We start from the raw sequence: 13,164 nt of genomic DNA on the forward strand, positions 1-13,164 counted from the left end.
ATACATCTCAGTCATGGTTGTCGTGAAATGTTATATATTTTTTACTTTTGTGCGTAGTTTTAGTGTCCAAAACGCATTGTGTAGGTCAGAGTTATGCAACACCGTTAGTGTGACCTATAGTTTGATAATTGAGATGGTTAGAGAGATCATCTTTCCAGTAGGAATTTAACTCTTTTAGTATTTATCTAGTAGGTTTCTAATAAATAGAAGCCCCCTAACCTTGTTGAAAATAAGACGTGAGTGTTCTCTATGAAACAGTACAGGTGAGCTGACCATAATGAAAAGCAAAAACATGACTCCTGGGGAATGTCTGATCTGGAGGGATATTAGTTAGAAGTGATGGCATTTGTTAACTGATCTTATACTCTTCCCTGTGCCAATCATGGGCCTAGATCAGCGGTTCTGATTTTTTTTTTAAAGGACTCCCACAATAACCCTCAGTTACAAACCTGAGGGTCTACAGTATTTTGGAAGACCCTCATGGAATGCTTTAAGAATCACTGGCCATGATCATCATTTCATAAAGCAATATTTTAACACATTTATGTGATGACAATATTAATCTGTAATTATCTATATATACAATTTGAATCCTGCGCCATGTCGGTTGTCAGTATGTATGTAGCCAGTGTGACGTAATCTGACATCACGCCAGTGTGACGTAATCTGACATCACGATGAGACGGTCGTCCCGAATCGGTCGTCCCGAATATGGACACAACGCCAGTGTGACGTAATCTCACGACAGCATGACATCACATCCTACCTATAAATTCTAGGATGCCGTCAGATCACACCAGTTCGACGGCTTCCATCCTCAACACAACCCACGCTGCCAAAATGACCACCACTTCACTGTGAGGTGCCTGTCATGGGGCACTGCCAAGTGGACGACGCGTCGCGCTAGACGTTCAGGCCGCATAGCGGCCCGAACTTCTAGTATTATACATTCTTAGGTTGGGACGCCAGGATAAACGGTCACTAGCGTCCCTAATGCTAAAAATTATGCTTCCAAAATCTCTTGATGTCGATTCCGCAAAAAGGATAGTTATTCACCACCCTCTCTGTGCCAAACAAAGCAGAAACCCTTTTTAATGATTTGTCTGCAATTCCTCACTAAGACCATAGTGAACATACATCTCAGTCATGGTTGTCGTGAAATGTTATATATTTTTTACTTTTGTGCGTAGTTTTAGTGTCCAAACGCATTGTGTAGGTCAGAGTTATGCAACACCGTTAGTCTGACCTATAGTTTGATAATTGAGATGTTTAGAGGGATCATGTTTCCAGCAGGAATTTAACTCTTTTAGTATTTATCTAGTAGGTTTCTAATAAATAGAAGCCCCTTAACCATGTTGAAAACAAGATATAACTATCCTGCATTTAACAGGTGGGCTGACTATAATGAGCAGCAAAGACATTATTCCTGGGAAGTGTCTGATCTGGAGGGATGTTAGTTAGAAGTGACGGCATTTGTTAACTGTTCTTATACTCTTCCCTGAGCCAATCATGGGCCTATATCAGTGGTTCTGAAACGTTTTATTTTCAAGGACTCCCATAACCCTCAGCTACAGAACTCAGGGTCTATTTTGGAAGCCCCTCATGGAACTCTTTAAGAACCACTGGCCAAGATCATCTTATTATAACACAAAATTTGAACACATTTATGTGATGAGAACATTCATCAGTAATAATATTATACATTCTTAGGTTGGGACGCCAGGATAAACGATCACTAGCGTCCCTAATGTTTAAAAATTATGCTTCCGAAATCTCTTGATGTTGATTCCGCAAAAAGGATAGTTATTCACCACCCTCTCTGTGCCAAACAAAGCAGAAGCCCTTTTTAATGATTTGTCTCCAGTTCCTCACTAAGACCATAGTGAACATACATCTCAGTCATGGTTGTCGTGAAATATTATATATTGTTTTACTTTTGTGTGTAGTTTTAGTGTCCAAAACGCATTGTGTAGGTCAGAGTTATGCAACACCGTTACTGTGACCTATAGTTTGATAATTGAGATGGTTAGAAAGATCATCTTTGCAACAGGAATTTAACTCTTTTAGTATTTATCTAGTAGGTTTCTAATAAATAGAAGCCCCCTAACCATGTTGAAAAAAAGACGTAAATGACCTCTATGAAACAGTACAGGTGAGCTAACCATAATGAACAGCAAAGACATGACTACTGGGAAATGTCTGATCTGGAGGGATGTTAGTTAGAAGTGATGGCATCTGTTAACTGTTCTTATACTCTTCCCTGTGCCAATCATGGGTCTACATCAGTGGTTCTCAAACATTTTATTTTCAAGGACTCCCATAACCCTCAGTTACAGACCTGAGGGTCTATTTTGGAAGCCCCTCGTGGAGCTCTTTGAGGATCACTGGCCATGATCATCTTAATATAACGCCATATTGTAACACACATTTATGTGATGCAGGGTCCCCACACATTTTTAGCAATGAATTTCCAAAACTTTTCCAAAACTTTTCCAGAATATTTAGCCCAATTTCCAGGCCTATATAACAATCATTCGGCGCAATAATGTGTCTCTTACTCCTATGTAGAATGCCCAAAGATAGGCAGTGTAGCAAAAATAAAGTTTGAGACATACATTAGGCTGCCGTCACACAGCCCGTTCGGCGAAAAACTACTTATGTTACATATTTCGTGTAATATTATTCATGTTTATGAAAATGTTTTGTTTTAACAAAATCAATAGCCAAAAACAATGCATAGCCAAATATTTTTCCAGGACCCTTGATAAATTCCAGGACCTTTGATGATGTTTGATCAATTTCAAACCTTTTCCAGTACTGGATTTTTTTATTTATTTTTTCAAAATATTTCCAGGAATTTCATGACCGTGGGGACCCTGTGTGATGTGAATATTTATCTGTAATTATATTATACATTCTTAGGTTGGGACGCCAGGATAAGCCCTTTTTAATCATTTGTGTACAGTTCCTCACTAAGACCATAGTGAACATACATCTCAGTCATGGTTGTCGAAATAGTGTTGTGAAACGTTATATTTTTTACTTTTGTGTGTAAAAATGTCTGATCTGGAGGGATGTTAGCTAGAAGTGATGGCATTTGTTAACTGTTCTTATACTCTTCCCTGTGCCAATCATGGGTCTAGATCAGTGCTTCTGAAACATTTTATTTGCAAGGACCCTCAGTTACAGATCTGAGGGTCTATTTTGGAAGCCCCTCATGGAACCCTTTAAGAATCACTGGACATTTTCATAACACAGTATTTTAACACATTCATGTGATGAAAATATTGATCTGTATTTATATTATACATTCTTAGGTTGGGACGCCAGGATAAACGATCACTAGCGTCCCTAATGCTAAAAACTATGCTTCCGAAATCTCTTGATGTCGATTCCGCAAAAAGGATAGTTATTCACCACCCTCTCTGTGCCAAACAAAGCAGAAGCCCTTTTTAATGATTTGTCTACAGTTCCTCACTAAGACCATAGTGAACATACATTACAGTCATGGTTGTCATAAAATGTTTAATTATTTTTAAACTTTTGTGTGTATTTTAGTGTCCAAAACGCATTGTGTAGGTCAGAATTATGCAACACCGTTAGTCTGACCTATAGTTTGATAATTGAGATGTTTAGAGAGATCGACTTCTCAGCAGGAATTTAACTCTTTTAGTATTTATCTAGTAGGTTTCTAATAAATAGAAGCCCCCTAACAATGTTGAAAATAAGATGTAAATATTCTGTATGAAACAGTACAGGTGAGCTGACCATAATGAGCAGCAGAGACATTATTCCTGGGAAATGTCTGATCTGGAGGGATGTTAGTTAGAAGTGATTGCATTTGTTAACTGTTCTTATACTCTTCCCTGTGCCAATCATGGGTCTAGATCAGTGGTTCTCAAACATTTTAATTGCAAGGACTCCCATAACCCTCAGTTACAGACCTGAGGGTCTATTTTGGAAGCTCCTCATGGAACTCTTTAAGAACCACTGGCCAAGATCATCTTATTATAACACAATATTTTAACACATTTACGTGAAGAGAACATTCATCTGTAACTATATTATACATTCTTAGGTTGGGACGCCAGGATAAACGATCACTAGCGTCCCTAATGTTTACAAATTATGCTTCCGAAATCTCTTGATGTCGATACCGCAAAAAGGATAGTTATTCACCACCCTCTCTATGCCAAACAAAGCAGAAGCCCTTTCTAATGATTTGTCTACAGTTCCTCACTAAGACCATAGTGAACATACATCTCAGTCATGGTTGTCATGAAATGTTATATATTTTTTACTTTTGTGCGTAGTTTTAGTGTCCAAAACGCATTGTGTAGGTCAGAGCTATGCAACACCGTTACTGTGACCTATAGTTTGATAATTGAGATGGTTAGAGAGATCGTCTTTCCAGCAGGAATTTAACTCTTTTAGTATTTATCTAGTAGGTTTCTAATAAATAGAAGCCCCCGAACAATGTTGAAAACAAGATATAACTGTCCTGCATTAAACAGGTGGGCTGACTATAATGAGCAGCAAAGACATTATTCCGGGGAAAAGTCTGATCTGGAGGGATGTTAGTTAGAAGTGATGGCATTTGTTAACTGTTTTTATACTCTTCCCTGAGCCAATCATGGGCCTAGATCAGTGATTCTGAAACTTTTTTTTTAAGGACTCCCATAACCCTCAGTTAGAGACCTGAGAGTCTATTTTGGAAGACCCTCATGGAACGCTTTAAGAATCACTGGCCATGATCATCTTTTCATAAAGCAATATTTTAACACATTTTTGTGATGACAATATTCTTCTGTAATTATATTATACATGCTTAGGTTGGGCCGCCAGGATGAACGATCACTAGAGTCCCTAATACTAAAAATGATGCTTCCGAAATCTCTTGATGTTGATTCCGCAAAGAGGATAGTTATTCACCACCCTCTCTGTGCCAAACAAAGCAGAAGCCCTTTTTAATAATTTGTCTCCAGTTCCTCACTAAGACCATAGTGAACATACATCTCAGTCATGGTTGTCGTGAAATGTTATATATTTTTTACTTTTGTGCGTAGTTTTAGTGTCCAAAACGCATTGTGTAGGTCAGAGTTATGCAACACCGTTAGTGTGACCTATAGTTTGATAATTGAGATGGTTAGAGAGATCATCTTTCCAGTAGGAATTTAACTCTTTTAGTATTTATCTAGTAGGTTTCTAATAAATAGAAGCCCCCTAACCTTGTTGAAAATAAGACGTGAGTGTTCTCTATGAAACAGTACAGGTGAGCTGACCATAATGAAAAGCAAAAACATGACTCCTGGGGAATGTCTGATCTGGAGGGATATTAGTTAGAAGTGATGGCATTTGTTAACTGATCTTATACTCTTCCCTGTGCCAATCATGGGCCTAGATCAGCGGTTCTGATTTTTTTTTTAAAGGACTCCCACAATAACCCTCAGTTACAAACCTGAGGGTCTACAGTATTTTGGAAGACCCTCATGGAATGCTTTAAGAATCACTGGCCATGATCATCATTTCATAAAGCAATATTTTAACACATTTATGTGATGACAATATTAATCTGTAATTATCTATATATACAATTTGAATCCTGCGCCATGTCGGTTGTCAGTATGTATGTAGCCAGTGTGACGTAATCTGACATCACGCCAGTGTGACGTAATCTGACATCACGATGAGACGGTCGTCCCGAATCGGTCGTCCCGAATATGGACACAACGCCAGTGTGACGTAATCTCACGACAGCATGACATCACATCCTACCTATAAATTCTAGGATGCCGTCAGATCACACCAGTTCGACGGCTTCCATCCTCAACACAACCCACGCCGCCAAAATGACCACCACTTCACTGTGAGGTGCCTGTCATGGGGCACTGCCAAGTGGACGACGCGTCGCGCTAGACGTTCGGGCCGCATAGCGGCCCGAACTTCTAGTATTATACATTCTTAGGTTGGGACGCCAGGATAAACGGTCACTAGCGTCCCTAATGCTAAAAATTATGCTTCCAAGATCTCTTGATGTCGATTCCGCAAAAAGGATAGTTATTCACCACCCTCTCTGTGCCAAACAAAGCAGAAACCCTTTTTAATGATTTGTCTGCAATTCCTCACTAAGACCATAGTGAACATACATCTCAGTCATGGTTGTCGTGAAATGTTATATATTTTTTACTTTTGTGCGTAGTTTTAGTGTCCAAACGCATTGTGTAGGTCAGAGTTATGCAACACCGTTAGTCTGACCTATAGTTTGATAATTGAGATGTTTAGAGGGATCATGTTTCCAGCAGGAATTTAACTCTTTTAGTATTTATCTAGTAGGTTTCTAATAAATAGAAGCCCCCTAACCATGTTGAAAACAAGATATAACTATCCTGCATTTAACAGGTGGGCTGACTATAATGAGCAGCAAAGACATTATTCCTGGGAAGTGTCTGATCTGGAGGGATGTTAGTTAGAAGTGACGGCATTTGTTAACTGTTCTTATACTCTTCCCTGAGCCAATCATGGGCCTATATCAGTGGTTCTGAAACGTTTTATTTTCAAGGACTCCCATAACCCTCAGCTACAGAACTCAGGGTCTATTTTGGAAGCCCCTCATGGAACTCTTTAAGAACCACTGGCCAAGATCATCTTATTATAACACAAAATGTGAACACATTTATGTGATGAGAACATTCATCAGTAATAATATTATACATTCTTAGGTTGGGACGCCAGGATAAACGATCACTAGCGTCCCTAATGTTTAAAAATTATGCTTCCGAAATCTCTTGATGTTGATTCCGCAAAAAGGATAGTTATTCACCACCCTCTCTGTGCCAAACAAAGCAGAAGCCCTTTTTAATGATTTGTCTCCAGTTCCTCACTAAGACCATAGTGAACATACATCTCAGTCATGGTTGTCGTGAAATATTATATATTGTTTTACTTTTGTGTGTAGTTTTAGTGTCCAAAACGCATTGTGTAGGTCAGAGTTATGCAACACCGTTACTGTGACCTATAGTTTGATAATTGAGATGGTTAGAAAGATCATCTTTGCAACAGGAATTTAACTCTTTTAGTATTTATCTAGTAGGTTTCTAATAAATAGAAGCCCCCTAACCATGTTGAAAAAAAGACGTAAATGACCTCTATGAAACAGTACAGGTGAGCTAACCATAATGAACAGCAAAGACATGACTACTGGGAAATGTCTGATCTGGAGGGATGTTAGTTAGAAGTGATGGCATCTGTTAACTGTTCTTATACTCTTCCCTGTGCCAATCATGGGTCTACATCAGTGGTTCTCAAACATTTTATTTTCAAGGACTCCCATAACCCTCAGTTACAGACCTGAGGGTCTATTTTGGAAGCCCCTCGTGGAGCTCTTTGAGGATCACTGGCCATGATCATCTTAATATAACGCCATATTGTAACACACATTTATGTGATGTGAATATTTATCTGTAATTATATTATACATTCTTAGGTTGGGACGCCAGGATAAGCCCTTTTTAATCATTTGTGTACAGTTCCTCACTAAGACCATAGTGAACATACATCTCAGTCATGGTTGTCGAAATAGTGTTGTGAAACGTTATATTTTTTACTTTTGTGTGTAAAAATGTCTGATCTGGAGGGATGTTAGCTAGAAGTGATGGCATTTGTTAACTGTTCTTATACTCTTCCCTGTGCCAATCATGGGTCTAGATCAGTGCTTCTGAAACATTTTATTTGCAAGGACCCTCAGTTACAGATCTGAGGGTCTATTTTGGAAGCCCCTCATGGAACCCTTTAAGAATCACTGGACATTTTCATAACACAGTATTTTAACACATTCATGTGATGAAAATATTGATCTGTATTTATATTATACATTCTTAGGTTGGGACGCCAGGATAAACGATCACTAGCGTCCCTAATGCTAAAAATTATGCTTCCGAAATCTCTTGATGTCGATTCCGCAAAAAGGATAGTTATTCACCACCCTCTCTGTGCCAAACAAAGCAGAAGCCCTTTTTAATGATTTGTCTACAGTTCCTCACTAAGACCATAGTGAACATACATTACAGTCATGGTTGTCATAAAATGTTTAATTATTTTTAAACTTTTGTGTGTATTTTAGTGTCCAAAACGCATTGTGTAGGTCAGAATTATGCAACACCGTTAGTCTGACCTATAGTTTGATAATTGAGATGTTTAGAGAGATCGACTTCTCAGCAGGAATTTAACTCTTTTAGTATTTATCTAGTAGGTTTCTAATAAATAGAAGCCCCCTAACAATGTTGAAAATAAGATGTAAATATTCTGTATGAAACAGTACAGGTGAGCTGACCATAATGAGCAGCAGAGACATTATTCCTGGGAAATGTCTGATCTGGAGGGATGTTAGTTAGAAGTGATTGCATTTGTTAACTGTTCTTATACTCTTCCCTGTGCCAATCATGGGTCTAGATCAGTGGTTCTCAAACATTTTAATTGCAAGGACTCCCATAACCCTCAGTTACAGACCTGAGGGTCTATTTTGGAAGCTCCTCATGGAACTCTTTAAGAACCACTGGCCAAGATCATCTTATTATAACACAATATTTTAACACATTTATGTGAAGAGAACATTCATCTGTAACTATATTATACATTCTTAGGTTGGGACGCCAGGATAAACGATCACTAGCGTCCCTAATGTTTACAAATTATGCTTCCGAAATCTCTTGATGTCGATACCGCAAAAAGGATAGTTATTCACCACCCTCTCTGTGCCAAACAAAGCAGAAGCCCTTTCTAATGATTTGTCTACAGTTCCTCACTAAGACCATAGTGAACATACATCTCAGTCATGGTTGTCGTGAAATGTTATATATTTTTTACTTTTGTGCGTAGTTTTAGTGTCCAAAACGCATTGTGTAGGTCAGAGTTATGCAACACCGTTATTGTGACCTATAGTTTCATAATTGAGATGGTTAGAGTGATCGTCTTCCCAGCAGGAATTTAACTCTTTTAGTATTTATCTAGTAGGTTTCTAATAAATAGAAGCCTCCTAACAATGTTGAAAACAAGATACAACTGTCCTGCATTAAACAGGTGTGCTGACTGTAATGAGCAGCAAAGACATTATTCCGGGGAAATGTCTGATCTGGAGGGATGTTAGTTAGAAGTGATGGCATTTGTTAACTGTTTTTATACTCTTCCCTGAGCCAATCATGGGCCTAGATCAGTGATTCTGAAACTTTTTTTTTAAGGACTCCCATAACCCTCAGTTAGAGACCTTAGAGTCTATTTTGGAAGACCCTCATGGAACGCTTTTTCACTGGCCATGATCATCTTTTCATAAAGCAATATTTTAACACATTTTTGTGATGACAATATTCTTCTGTAATTATATTATACATTCTTAGGTTGGGATGCCAGGATGAACGATCACTAGCGTCCCTAATGCTAAAAATTATGCTTCAGAAATCTCTTGATGTTGATTCCGCAAAAAGGATAGTTATTCACCACCCTCTCTGTGCCAAACAAAGCAGAAGCCCTTTTTAATGATTTGTGTACAGTCCGTCACTAAGGCCATAGTGACCATACATCTCAGTCATGGTTGTCGAAAGACTGTCATTCAATACAGAACTGCAGAACGGTTCCTTTTCAATATACACGTGTAAAAAAACATAGGGCATATCAAGCGATTTATTAGTGTATCGCCTCAGAAATGCAACTTTTTTGACCAGCGCAGGAGAGAGCATCATGGCTAATGTGGTATAACCAGGTTGGTGTTCATTGGCTACTGTGTAGCTGCTAATTCCCAAAGTATTGTTTAATATATAATAGCGTATAAGCCTATATTAGCCTTCACACACAATTATCTCCGATTGATGACAGTGCATTTTGGCTACTTTTTTCACTGACTAAAGGAGTCCAAATCTGCATTTGTATGATGTTACAGAAATACATATTAGAGAATAGTAATACATCCAGGCTCCGGGTGAGGGCACCAAATCCTTTAGAAAAATATTGCCATTACATTTAAATGTATTTATTGTCAAAATGTCCAATCAATTAATCAAATCATATCGAAAATAACATTTATTCAGTCAAGTCATAATTTACACATGTCCTCCTTGCCCCCCCCACTGTTTCACCCACTGTTATACACCTGTAAACCCGCAATGACAATAAAGTTGATTCTGATGAGTGGCCTTGAAGTGATGTTGCAGCTTTGATGGCTTCATAGATTGGTTTGACACCACTCTCATGCGGCGGATTACCCTGGTATCCCTGTATTTAGATTGAATTGGGGGTAATTCCCTTAGGCAAAGTCTGCATCGATGCTGACGGGTGCATAAAGGGCTCTGCCAGACTTAACAATTTCAAGCGGGACAGTGCTCAAGGACTCTAATCATGTATCAAGTACATTACTGAAAACCTTTGTCAGACGATGAGGATGGGATTTCGAAACCCACGCATGATGCAGAGCACAATGGATTAGCATTCCATCACCGTACCCCACTCCGCCAAACTCCGCTACTAGAACTGTACTCATGTACACAGTACTTACCGCAGTAGAAGACAGTCAGCTGTGATGTGTTGTAGTGGATAATATGCCCTGAGTGTAAACTCAGTTGTTAGCAATAGGACATGTCTGCCCAGGCTTTCATCACCTACATTCTATTGACATTTTATAGTGTATAATGAGGACTGTATCTGCACCTAGCCACCTACTGTACACACGCAGAGCACAATGGACTAACGTCCAACACACAGATGACTGTCAGACTTCTACTGTACAGTGAGTACAGTGTACATCAGTACAGTTACAGCAGATGAGGTGGCCGAGTGGTTAAGGCGATGGACTGCTAATCCATTGTGCTCTGCACGCGTGGGTTCGAATCCCATCCTCGTCGTCTGACACAGGTTTTCAATTGATACACGATAAAATTACCTTCTGCACTTCATAGTAGCTGAGTTTTGTAGGCAGTTGGAGAGAGTCAATCGGCTGTGAGTTTGAAGATATGATAAGCATGTGTGTACTGTATAAGTCAATGCAAATGCCTTGTGGTGAAAATATCAACTTCTGGAATTTATGTCATAGAACAAGACTTGGAATTCTTTCATTAGTGCATTTTTTTGGGCTTGTTTCTAAAGTTTAGTTGCTTATTTTGGGCTTTCTGTGTAATGTTGTTTAAACCATTTTCATGCCAAGGACCCCCAAATTAATATGTATTTGTCTGCACACCCCCATCTGAAAATATGTCATGCCAGGGACGCCCCATACAACATTTATGCTGTTAAAAGAAAATTTCTCCCACAACGCGTCAAGTTTTAGATCGGCTATTTCCAAATAGCCCATGCATATAGGTTAGGTGATCATGTGTCCTAGAGTCGCTTCTTATGGGCTTGTTTTCATAGACCTATCTTGCAAAATCATAGACATATCTTGCAAAATCTGGCAACACTGCCTCACATCCTTCCTCGCCAGGTGTTTGTTGGCTCACCTCTTGTCTCTTGCGGTCCTTCATGCGTCGCACCAGGGTGAGGTAGAAGCCCACGCCGAAGCAGTTCTTGAGGAAGAGCGGCGAGCCGCTGCAGTGCAGCTGGCCTTTAGAGATGATGGCTATGCGGTCGCTCAGCAGGTCGGCCTCGTCCATGTGATGAGTGGACAGGATCACCGTACGACCTGTGGACAGTGGTGGACGGGACACCGCAGTACTTGAGTCAAAGTAAGTATAGATACAACTGGTACAACTAGTGCAGTGGTTCTCAAACCTGTTCATGTCAAGGACCCCCAAAATGATATGTATTTGGCTGTGGAACCCCATCTCAAAAATATTTTGTGCCAGGGATTTTTCAAAAATAGCAGATCTTCAAGCTCATAGCGTGGCACTCGGTGCTATTTTTGAATAGCCAAAGTATAAAATATGGTTAAAGCGGTTAAAATGATTGTGACGCTATATTAACACATTTTGCTGGGGACCCCCTGGTACCCCCCACAAGGACCCCTGGGGGTCCCCGGACCCCACTTTGAGAACCAATGAACTAGTGGGTCCAAATACTATGGACTCTACTGTCAGTTGATTAAAGGAAGGACATTGTTTACACTGCGAGGCGTTGTGAGCTTGTACATCTGCTATTTTCGGCTAATGTTCCCCTAGAATAGGGATGCTAGGGTTCAAGTGGTTAATGTAAAAATAAAAAATCCAATCACACAAAGATTTGGAGGCCCCCTTGTAGTAACTCCGAGGAAACCGTAATTGGGTGTTTTTACCTGCTCGGTACTTCAGCAGGAGCTCCCAGATGGAGCGTCTGGAGTAGGGGTCTACTCCTGACGTAGGCTCATCCAGGATCACGATCTGTGAGCCTCCAACAAACGCCATGGCGACAGACAGCTTCCTCTGCATGCCACCTGGTATACCGTTTAAGAAGACTGAGCATTAGAGATGGCAAATTAACCCAAAAATACATCCAAACCAGTGGTGGAAGAAGTACTCAGATATTTTACTTAAGTAAAAGTAACATACCACAATATAAAAATAATCTGCTACAAGTAAAAGGCCTGTGTTCAAAATGTTACTTGAGTGAATGTACAAAAGTATTGGCATCAAAATATACTTAAAGTACCAAAAGTATAAAAATGTTTGAAAATAGCAGATCTACAAGCTCACAACGTGTCGCGATGCGACACGTGAGCTTGTAGGTCGGCTATTTTCATGTAGGTTAATCGAATAATCAAAAGGCTTACAGTATACATCATCGAATTAATACGAAAAACATCTATCAGATTTTGTTATAATCGACTAATTTGATTATTCCTATCCACTGAAGCCCTGCATTGCGCTTCGTTGTACAATATGATCGGCGTGCAAAAATTGCGGAAATGGACGATCTACACGTTTTCTTGCTGTCATGGCCTCAGAGTGGTAGCGGTTGACTGAAGTTACAGCCACGGAAGAAGTTACGCATTTCCTTTTTTCTCCAGCTAGAATATCCACTTTTACAGACAGAAGTGCTATTGAAATATTGGCAGGGGCACTTTGTTCGAGGTCATTTTGATAATGCCTGCCCTGCACATCCTGGTACACTAGTATCCCTAAGATCCTTAGGACGGAGCTACAGAACTCGCAAAAACATCTCCTCCATAAAGAGCTGGTTGAATAGCAGCTGGACTTATAACCATCAATCAGT

General features: G+C 39.6%; 1 protein-coding gene across 1 annotated transcript in view; it reads right to left on the reverse strand.

Moving 5' to 3' along the window:
* LOC311045134 (retinal-specific phospholipid-transporting ATPase ABCA4-like) overlaps positions 1-13,164 on the reverse strand; it is a gene marked incomplete at both ends in the record, with an annotated part of 110,528 nt that overhangs the window by 42,815 nt on the left and 54,549 nt on the right. Inside the window, 2 exon segments of the mRNA XM_084056944.1 lie at positions 11,478-11,659; positions 12,248-12,385. Coding sequence (XP_083913070.1) covers positions 11,478-11,659; positions 12,248-12,385 — 320 coding nt within the window.

The sequence above is a fragment of the Gymnoscopelus microlampas genome, assembly GCF_963454915.1.
Source record: "Gymnoscopelus microlampas genome assembly, chromosome: 5".
Classification (NCBI taxonomy): domain Eukaryota; kingdom Metazoa; phylum Chordata; class Actinopteri; order Myctophiformes; family Myctophidae; genus Gymnoscopelus; species Gymnoscopelus microlampas.